At 49.5% G+C, this 11,027-nt stretch overlaps 1 protein-coding gene across 1 annotated transcript; it reads left to right on the top strand.

Annotated features, from left to right (window-relative positions):
- Window positions 1-326: 326 nt before the first annotated feature.
- LOC309373060 (uncharacterized protein) lies at window positions 327-10,237 on the top strand. Its single transcript, XM_081917266.1, has 7 exons — window positions 327-701; window positions 4,198-4,338; window positions 4,610-4,771; window positions 7,179-7,316; window positions 7,460-7,642; window positions 8,815-8,982; window positions 10,075-10,237. The coding sequence occupies exons 1-7, from the start codon at window positions 620-622 to the stop codon at window positions 10,095-10,097; spliced, it is 897 nt and encodes a 298-aa protein (XP_081773392.1). The 5' UTR covers window positions 327-619; the 3' UTR covers window positions 10,098-10,237.
- Window positions 10,238-11,027: the final 790 nt, after the last annotated feature.

The raw sequence follows: 11,027 nt of genomic DNA on the forward strand, positions 1-11,027 counted from the left end.
GCAGTACACTTAGCTTGTTCACCCTGTGGTGGGGTGGCCTTCTCCTCCTTGTGGGGCTCCTTCCTCTCTCGGGTCAACTGACACCTGCCTCCAGCCAGTATCCAGGTAAGCACTTTCTCCTCCTTCTCCCAGTTCAGCTCTGTTCCCACCTCACCTGGAACCTCTTCTTCTCATGAAAGCAGCCCAGGTGGGCAATGACAGCCACATTGAGAGGGGAATACACCTGCCTCCTGCAGCCAAACGGCCCTTTCCCCTTTGGCACGACTGATGCCCTCTTTCTGAATGCCCCAAGCACAAGGCCACCCAGACTCAAGGCCTCCCTTGGTGCTTGGAAGCGCCTGGAGGCAGCTCCTCATTTCTGCTATCTTTTGTATTTTGATAACAGAAGGGCCACGCCCAGGACTCAGCAGAGTCATCGCCTGCCTACGAATGGGGTGCTGGCTTGGAAAGGTTCCTCTCCAGTCACTCAGATACTCCAGCCTTTCCCAACCAATCCATTCCTTTCTGCTTTCTGTCCATTCTGGGTGGAGCTGAAAGATTCCCAAATGTGCTGTCAGTTCCTTCTGCACGGGATATAAAGCCTTCTGGGAGCAGGCAGGGGACTCAGACCTGCTTTGCCATGAAGTCCATCGGCCTCTGCCTGGTTGCGCTCCTTGCCTTCTGGGGTGAGCTGGGACCTGTGTCTGGTCAGATGCCTCTAGGTGAGTGTCTCCTTGGACTCCCTTGTCCCAATCTCCATCTTTCTAAGCCCCCATGGGAAACACTCTCTAAGGCAGCCTCCCTCTGAATTGGCCACAATTCTCATGAGCCTCTGCATCTTCTGGCTGTGCTGGCTTGGGGCTCCTGTATGAAACCCTGTATGGGTAGCTGAAAGAGTCCTCATCGCCAGGAAACCACCGTCTCCTGTTCCATAGCTTCCCCTTCCCTATAGATCCTGCTGTCAGGGGCAAGAGGGATCAGACTTGAGGTGGGTGAAATGATCTTATGGGCCGATGTTCTTATGTTTTCAGAATTTAAAAAAGAACTTTATGTTCGCAAGAGCAGGCCTTTTCTGCAATGGCTCCCTGTTTGTGGAATGCTTTCCCCAGGGAGATTTGCCTGGCACCTTCATTATAAACCATTAGGCACCAGGCAAAAACATTCCTCACTAACCAGGCCTTTAGCTGATTGCCCTCCCAAGGCCCTTTTAAAATGCCTTGGGGTGGTTTATTGGGTTGGCGTTTATTGGGGGGTTGTTTGATTGTGTCTTTTGTCTTTTTATATTGTGACTTTATCCTGTGAACTGCCCTGAGACTTGAGGTATAGGGTGGTTTGCAAAGAAGAAGAAGAAGAAGAAGAAGAAGAAGAAGAAGAAGAAGAAGAAGAAGAAGAAGAAGAGTTATTTTTCTAGAAAAAGAGGTGTCAGAACTCACCATGAACACCTCCCTCATTCTCTCAGAATGGCGATGGTGCCTACCTGAGAGGAACTCACTGAGTTCTGCCTGAAAAGAAGCCCTGATGATAATAATTCACCCAAACCATTTCAGAATAGTGCTATTGGTCAGACATAGATACTATGAGTCACTTTGTAGCTGTGCTGCTTTTACATATTGTTACGATGTGTTTATTCATTTTTTCCCCCCTTTGTACATTGCTTGGGTTTTTCAAACTGTATTAAAGTTGTGGTCCTGTTTAGCCATGACTCCTGTGTTGGACCAGATGACCCTCTTCATCCCTTCCAACTCTACCCTCTGATAATTCTGTGATCAGAAGCTAATAGTTTCTGCCTGGTCTTTCGCTCTCTCACCCTTTGGGGTGGGACTGAAGCTCAGTGGTTAGAATACCTCCCCTGAAGTCTACTGCCAGCCAGTGCCGGCAATATTGGGCAAGGTGTAGCAATGATCTGACATTTCCTATATTTAAGAGCCCCGCTGTCTAGGATTTGTTCACAGAAACCTTCTTGTTACTTGACTCACTCCTTCTCCTGCTCTGCTTTCATTTTATTGCTGTTTTCCCGCTGCCTCTCTACTAACAGTGAAGCTAGCATGAGCCTTCATAGGATCATAGAAACAGAGAATGGGAGAGTTGGGAGAGACCACCAGGGCCCCTTGCAATGCAGGAATATTTTGCCCAACGTGGGGCTCAAATCCATGACCCTGAAGTCAAGAGTCTCACGCTCTTCCACCTGAGCTACGTTGCCTCTGCCAGGTCAGATAACATCTTCTGTTCCTCCCTCTCCTGGGAGGAGCCATCGCTCACTCCCTGCTCTTGGCTGAAGGAGTCCTGGCAGGCAGGCGTAGGATCTGGCCCTGGGGCTTTCCTCCATGCGTGACACATCAGTTTGGATCTGCTTGCTAGAGAGAGGCGTCCCCCCCCCAACCACAGGCTGACTCAGCACTCAGTCTCCCTCTGCTCGTGTGACCCACGTGGTGGGAAGCTGAGAGGAGGAGGGAAGACCCCATGCGGTGTGCCCATGCCCCTGTGGCAAGCTGGGCTCCTGTTCTGCTTCCTGGGACAGGGGGACACCTACATATATTGGCAGGATTTATTGATTCGGCTACCTGGCTTTAATTGTCCCTTTTCACTGATGCTGCTGCATTTTTATCTATTTCTTTGTATCTGAATGTGTACTGCTTGTTTGTTTAATAAAACATTTCACAGTGGTTTACAGCAATATAAAGACATAAAACCAGACAATAAAATAATTATCCTACAGAAAAATAATCTCTCAAAGGATCTGTTGATGGCATTTTACCATTGCACTGTGGAGAGCGTACTAGCTTATGGTCTGTGTGTGTGGTTTGGGAGCTGCACGGCCAGGGGGAAAACAATGTTGTCCAAAATTGTAAAAACTGCAGAGAGAATAATTGGGTGCACTCTTCCCACCTTGGATCAAATCTATGCTTCCAGGTGCCATAAGAAAGCTGCAGAGATAGCGCAGGATAGTGCGCACCCCGGAAATGATCTCTTTCAGATTCTGCCTTCTGGAAGAAGCTACAGGGTTATAAAGACCAGGACTAGCTGCCTGAGAAACAGTTTCTAGCCAAAGGCGATTTTGGTTTTTAAAGCAGTGTAAGGAGTCTCTATGGGAGTATATTGTATTTAAAAATGGGATATCATAGTTTTTAGGGGGTTAACCAGGCTGGGATAGCTGGGATTGCAAGCTTGTTGGTTTTTGAATGTCCGTTGTAGATTTTTTTCAATTTCGTTGTTCTGTATGGGACAATGACAATAAAGATTATCGTATTGTATCATAACAATTAAAAGTTAAAAACAAAAAACAAATTAGAAACAAACACCAGCAGATTCTCAATTGCCTGTGCAGGCCTGGAAGAATAGAAAGGTTTTCAGCAGGTGTTTAGATGTTGGCACAGAAGGTTCCTGCTGAGTTTCTGGTGGCAGGGAGTTCCACAGGAGTGGGCCAATGACAACTTGGTTGTTGTCAAAGAAGCCTCAGCAACCCAAGGAATGATCAAGGATGCTCCTGCAGATGATCTCAGTGATCGAGCTGGAATATCAGGGTTCAGGTGATCCCCGGGGTCTCCTGGACCCAAGTTGTTCAGTGCTTTGTAAATCAATGCCAGGACCTGAAACCTGACTCAGTAGCAGATGACACCTCCATGGTGCAGCTTCTGAAGGAGGTTGAAGAAGCATCTCTTTACCCTGGCTTTCGATGCTTCAAGTGTATGTTTTGCAGACCCATCTGAATTTTAAGATTATAAATGGTTAGTAATCCATTTTAGTCCATCCATTAATGATTTTGAATTATCGTGCTGGAGGAGACTCAGGAGAGTCCCATGGACTGCAAGAAGATCCAATCTCTCCATTCTGAAGGAAATCAGCCCTGAGTGCTCACTGGAAGGCCAGAACCTGAAGCTGAGGCTCCAAGACTTTGGCCACCTCATGAGAAGAGAAGACTCCCTGGAAAAGACCCTGATGTTGGGGAAGATGGAGGGTACAAGGAGAAGGGGACGACAGAGGACGAGATGGTTGGACAGTGTTCTTGAAGCTACCAGCATGAGTTTGACCAAACTGTGGGAGGCAGTGGAAGACAGGAGTGCCTGGCGTGCTCTGGTCCAAGGGGTCACAAAGAGTCGGACATGACTAAACAACAACAATCCATTTTAGTAATGGCTTAGTAATCCATTTCTCTCTCTCTCTCTCTCTCTCTCTCTCTCTCTCTCTCTCTCTCTCTCTCTCTCTCTCTCTCCATCACAGGGAAGCCTGGCACCTGTCCTACTATGATCCAAAACAATGACACCCAGTGCGGCCAGTTCTGCTCTACGGACAACAGCTGCCCAGGGAGTGAGCGCTGCTGCCAGACTGCCTGTGGGCATCAGTGCATGCTCCCACTTGAGGGTAAGCAGCAGCCCCTCTTTTTTGGGGGGGGGGAGAAATGAAGTCAGGAACCTCCCATCTGCCTCACCTTCTGACCCAGATGTGCTCTTGACCACCCTTGCTCTTGATACACACAAGGGGGTTTGGTGTCTATTTGGGTGGAAAACTCAGGCAGGGATCCCCTTTGGGTGACCTGGTTGGCCACTGCGAGAACAGGATGCTGGACTAGGTGGGCCATGGGCCTGATCCAGCAGGCCCTTCTTAGCTTCTTACATTCTCCTTTCATCCCCAGACCAGCCCGGCTCCTGCCCCAGGCTGAGCCCCCAGCCAGACCAGCCTGCGAACTGCTCAACGACTTGCAACAACGACCAGGACTGTGGCTCAGGACTCTACTTGCCAATCCAGAAGTGCTGCAGCAACGGGTGTGGACAGACTTGCCAGGTGGCTGAAGAAGGTATTTCTTGGGTGGAGAAAGAGATGGGGACCTGATTGTGGGGGGAGCAGTTGAGTGCTTGTAGGTGGGAGAACCAGAATTAAATTCTGCCCAGGAAGAGATGTTGGGGCTCAAGCCCACTTGGCTGCCGCTCACACAGTCTCCACTCCCTAATGCCAAGCTATATGGTGGTGGCTGCCAGTGGCAGGAGCATAACAGGGGGAAATGAACTCTGCACATGCTCAGATGTTTCCCCTTTCAATGATTTCCTCACATAGAATCATAGAATCCTAGACTTGGAAGAGACCACAAGGGCCATCAGGTCCAACCCCCTGCCAAGCAGGAAACACCATCAGAGCACTCCTGACATATGGTTGTCAAGCCTCTGCTTAAAGACCTCCAAGGAAGGAGACTCCACCACACTCATTAGCAGCAAATTCCACTGTCAAACAGCTCTTACTGTCAGGAAGTTCTTCCTAATGTTTAGGTGGAATCTTCTTTCTTGTAGTTTGGATCCATTGCTCCGTGTCCGCTTCTCTGGAGCAGCAGAAAACAACCTTTCTCCCTCCTCTATGTGACATCCTTTTATATATTTGAACATGGCTATCATATCACCCCTTAACCTCCTCTTCTCCAGGCTAAACATGCCCAGCTCCCTTAGCCGTTCCTCATAAGGCATCGTTTCCAGGCCTTTGACCATTTTGGTTGCCCTCCTCTGGACACGTTCCAGTTTGTCAGTGTCCTTCTTGAACTGTGGTGCCCAGAACTGGACACAGTACTCCAGGTGAGGCCTGACCAGAGCAGAAGACAGTGGCACTATTACTTCCCTTGATCTAGATGCTATACTCCTATTGATGCAGCCCAGAATTGCATTGGCTTTTTTAGCTGCCGCATCACACTGTTGGCTCATGTCAAGTTTGTGGTCAACCAAGACTCCTAGATGCTTGTCACATGTACTGCTCTCAAGCCAGGTGAACATGTCTCTCAAGACATGTTCCAGGAGTGAGTCCTGGCATACCAAACACAATTCCAGGGCTTTTCTTGGTGGCATGGGCCACCTAGCACATTTCAGAAATATCCAGAGATACGCATATGAAGCTGTAAACACAGGAGTTCATTAGGAGAAAGGACGTCTTCACACAGCAGCACATAGTTGAGCTATGGAACTCACTCCCACAGGAGGCAATGGTGGCCACCAACCTGGGACTCAGCTCTACAGCCGCAAATAAAACATTTTCAGTGTGTTGTTAAGTGCATTATACAAATGTAACACTAGGTGGTGATGGTGAGCTATGGCAAATTCCATATATTTTTCAAAACTGTTTTTCAAAAAGCACTTTCACAACCTTTCTTATACGTGTCTAGATTCCACACTAGATGGCTTTAAAAGGCAGATTCATGGAGGAGGAGAGGGTTCTCAGTGACTTCTAGCAGGATGGCTCTGTTTGCCTCCACGGTTGGAGGCAGCGATGCTTCTGAAGGCCAGCTGCTGGAAACCCCAGGAGGGCAGAGGGCTCTTGTGCTTGGGTCCATCTTGTGGGCTTCCCATTGAAGCATCCAGTTGGCCCCTGGAGAAAATGGCCCATTGGCCTGATCCAGAAGGCTCTTCTTGTGTTTTTATGGAGTGGGTGGGTGAGCAGGGAAAGTCAGAGAACCTGGACTTAAGGGGGGGTGATGTTGCACAGCCCAGCATGGAGGGACTTAGTAGGGCCATCCATGGGCTTTCCTGTCCAGAGGTAAAGCTGGACACATGCCTCTGTCAAGTAGGAAGGGCTACAAAGTGTCATCTAGTTAGCTCCCGCTTGGACTACTGCAACGTGCTCTACGTGGGGCTACCTTTGAAGGTGACCCGGAAACTGCAACTAATCCAGAATGCGGCACCTAGACTGGTGACTGGGAGCAGCTGCCGAGACCATATAACACTGGTCTTGAAAGACCTACATTGGCTCCCAGTACGTTTCCGAGTACAATTAAAAGTGTTGGTCCTGACTTTTAAAGCCCTAAATGGCCTCGGTCCTGTATACCTGAAGGAGCGTCTCCACCCCCATCATCCAGCCCGGACACTGAGGTCCAGCGCTGAGGACCTTCTGGCGGTTCCCTCCCTGTGAGAAGCCAAGTTACAGGGAACCAGACAGAGGACCTTCTCGGTAGTGGCCCCCGCCCTGTGGAACGCCCTCCCTTCAGATGTGAAGGAAATAAGCAGCTATCTTATCTTTAAAAGACATCTGAAGGCAGCCATCTGAAGGGAAGTTTTTAATATTTAATGCTGTATTGTTTTTAACATTTGATTGGGAGCCGCCCAGAGTGGCTGGGAAAACTCAGCCAGATGGGCGGGGTATAAATATATTTATTATTATTATTATTATTATTATTATTATTATTATTATTATTAGTCCCACCCCGAATCTCCCCATCTCTTTTTTTCCAGAGCACCCTGGCGTGTGCCCAAAAGTGGAACTGGTGCGCACCTTTGCCCCCTGCAATGACACCTGCAGAGAAGACCGAGACTGCCCTCTCACCCAGAAGTGCTGCTTCACCGGGTGCAGCCGGGGCTGCATGGACTCAGGTACTGGCAAAGCCCCTCGCCCCTTCTCCCCCCACCCTCTCTTCTCTGGCAACTGGTGGAGGCAGCAGCCGCAGTGCCAACTTAAGTGCCCTGGAGCCTGAGAAGCTCCCCTCATGGACCTCCATTCATTCTGCCTCCAACAGTTCGCAGTGACAGGTGCCAGTTGCTGCCTGAAGATGGAATATGCAACGCACACTTGATACGTTACTACTACAACCCGTCACAGAAGAAGTGCAACCAGTTCATCTACGGTGGCTGCTCGGGCAACCGCAACATGTTTGAGACAAAGGAGGCCTGCGAGGAAGCCTGCGGGAAAATCAGCCCAGGTACTGAGAGTGGGACCCACCAGAAATTCATTTTATTGGCTTCGTTGACTGTGTTTATCGCCCACCTTCATTTCCATGGAGCTCACGGTTGCATGCGTCGTTCTCTCCCTTCCTCATTTAATCCCCAGAACAACAACACTGTGAGGGAGTCTAAGAGAGGAAGCGACTGGCCCAAGTCACCCAACGAGCTTCGTCATGTTTTGAAAATGAGGTTTTTCGGGATTGATGTGTTTTTGCAGACCTCGGAAGGAGAGCTTTGGGCGGGAGCTTTGGTAAAGGGTTGAGAGGCAAGAGGGCTGCAGAGATCTGAACCAGCTGCCACAAGCAGGTCCCCCAAATTCAGTCCCTGAGCTGGACTTGCCAAATAGCCCAAGGCACAATTCCTCTCTGCCTGGAAAGAGATAGCTCCATGACTCCTTGCCCCTTCATGGAGGGGCTTTGCATTATTCCTATGGAGGAATGTTGCGTTCTGAGGCCAAAGGAAAGGACTGGACCCTGATTACAATAATACACGAGGCTTGACCGGCAAGGCTCTCGGAGGAAGTGCGTAACGCCACACCCGTGTCCAGGCCGTTGTATTAACAAAAGAACCCTTTACACAGTGTTCGTAAGAACCAATCAGATTTTCTCTGAACATTTCAAAAACCCCACGTGGGGACAAAATTAAACTACTAAAGCTAATTTAAGCATGCATACATTCTGGGGTAAATAAAACAGGACTAAAGTAGGAATGCATTCAGCAACCCCGGAGGTCATAAACAAGCAGTAAACATGATTAACAAAGATTAACAAAACCAAGGAAGAGTACATCAAAGAAACTGCCTACTATCTTTTATGGCCTAGGATGCCTGGTGCGGCAAGCGGCAACTGGTCTGTGTCCTAGAATGCTTATACGTGCTTGTCAGACAGAGAGAAATGGGCAGTAGAGGAAAAAATGGCATAGATGTAGAAGCTTGTGGGATTTGATCAGAAATTATTGTCAGTGAATCAAACCCAGTCAATGCAATGTTTTCATCGTGGACACCATGGCCTGATTCCTCATAGTAATCCCATCTGATCGCTACAGAGGAATGCATGTAGGGAGCATGAAGTTGGAATTAAAAACTCTTGGCACCTTCCTGCTCTAAGAAAAACCTCTCTGCTTCCTATTTCTCCCCCTTCTGTGGCCTCAGAGGTCTGCAAGCTGCCCAAGGACCCTGGCCCATGTGAGGGTTATTCACAATTTTACTACTACAACTCAGCCACCAGGAAGTGCGATATATTCGTCTATGGGCTCTGCGGGGGGAATGGCAATCGGTTTCATACCATGCTGGAGTGCATGATGGTCTGTGGGAACTTAGGTAAGATTCATTCTCTCTCTCTCTCTCTCTCTCTCTCTCTCTCTCTCTCTCTCTCTCTGTGTGTGTGTGTGTGTGTGTGTGGTGGGCAGGGGGCAGACTGTGGAGCTCCACAGGCGTCTATCTCAGCTGGGCTGCTGGCACCATCCTGTCCTGCGCATGGGCAAACTTAAGGATGGTGGATCTCCCCCTTATCACAATGTAGGAAGGGGCTTGAGGAGTTTCAAGAGGAGCCACGCTTGAAGCACATGGGATGGGGGACATCCGGCTTGACCGCAGTACATGTGAAAAGGAAACAGGGGCCCTAATAGACCACAAGCTTAGCATGAGTCAAAAGAGTGATGCAACAGCAAAGAAAGCTCATGCAATCCTAGGCTGCCTCACCAGAAGTCTAGTGTCCAGATCAAGGGAAGTCATAGTATTGCTCTAGGCTCACCTGGAGTTGTGTGTTGAGTTCTGGGCACCTCAGTTTCAGAAGGATAGTGACAAGCTGGAAGGTGTGCAGAGGAAGGCGGCCAAGATGATCGAGGGTCTGCAAACCAAGCATCATGAGAAACAGTTGGGGGAGTTGGGAATGTTTAGCCTGGGAAAGAGGAGACTGAGAGGAAATATGATAGACATCTTTAAAAACCTAAAGGGTTGTCAAATGGGGGATGGAGCAAGCCTGTTTCCTCCTGCTCTTGAGGGTGGGACTCATAGCTGTCAACGTTTCCCTTTGTTAAGGGAAATTCCCTTATTCCAAATAGGATTCCTTGCAAGAAAAGGGAAAAGTTGACCGCTATGGTAGGACTCCAACCAATGTCTGCAACTTACAGGAAAGGAAATTACAACTAAACATCAGGAAGAACCTTCTGAAAGTAAGAGTCATTCAACAGTGGAAGATGGCGAACTTTCCTTCCTTGGAGGTTTATAAGCAGAGGTTGGATGACCATCTGTCATGGATGCTTTAAATGAGATTCCTTCTTGCGGGGGGTGGACTAGATGACCCTTAGGGGTCCATTTCAACTCTACAGTTCTATTCTATCATTGTTGCTGCCTGCCCTAAGGAGCACATGCCCAATTACTTGGCTGACTCTTTTTCTTTTCTTCCCCCAGAAAACTCCACTAAGGAGGACTGAGTCCCGCAACCTGATCACCTTGTCTGAGAAGACCCAACCCCAGAGCAGACATCAATGTGTTGCCATGCCCCCCTCCTTCTATCTCTGGGGAGGCTGCTGTGGGATCATCTATCCCCAAATAAAACCTGAGCTTTCTGGCATGCGCTGAGTCTGGTTCTTGCATCGCATGACATGAGGCCTCAAGGGCAGCCCCACATCCGCTGCTACCCCACTGGGGGGAAAGCATCTCTCAAAGCCCCTCAGCTGCTGGGCTGGTGAGATTTGGGCCTGGAAGGGGAGAGGATATTTGTCAAGATCAGTGGCTCCCCTGCGTTTTGGGGCCACTGCCCCCTTGGTTCCATAAACTCATCCCCAGTGAGTTTACCCTGTGAAAAGGAGCATTCAGAGTAGTGGTTTGAACCAACCCCATAAAGAAAATAATAACACTGTGAGATTCACATTACAAAGCTGGAGCCAGGAGGGTCCTTCAACTGAACCTAGGAACCAAGTGCTTCCCACAGTCCCTCACTGGCCAAATGCCCAGAGGGGGCAGCAGGTGGGAAGGCATGGAGGGCCCACCTTCAGGCGAGAGGGTTGGCCTGTTCAAGGGGGCAGAACTCAGAAGAAGCTGCTGGGGGGCAGAGACTCAAGAATGCTCAGTTTGGCTGCTGGAGCAAGTGGTTGCCTTGGAGCTGCTAGGGTTTCTACAAGACCCAACCTGAGGCAGCCCCTCCGCACTGCCCAGGAGCTGCACTTGGGCTGGGGAGAAGATCCAGTGGCCAGTCATTCCAACCCTACACTGCCTGCCATTGTGGTCCTCTGTTCTGCACTTGGGAATCCTGGAATGCTGAGCAGGCCAGGCGGGGTGGCAGAAGGATTTGGTCTGAGCAGACTTCATGCCACCAGTCAGCAGATCCCAGGCCTGCCTGTCTTGTTCTGCCTGGGGAACCA

Source organism: Podarcis melisellensis (genome assembly GCF_964234715.1).
Source record: "Podarcis melisellensis genome assembly, chromosome: 6".
NCBI lineage: Eukaryota > Metazoa > Chordata > Lepidosauria > Squamata > Lacertidae > Podarcis > Podarcis melisellensis.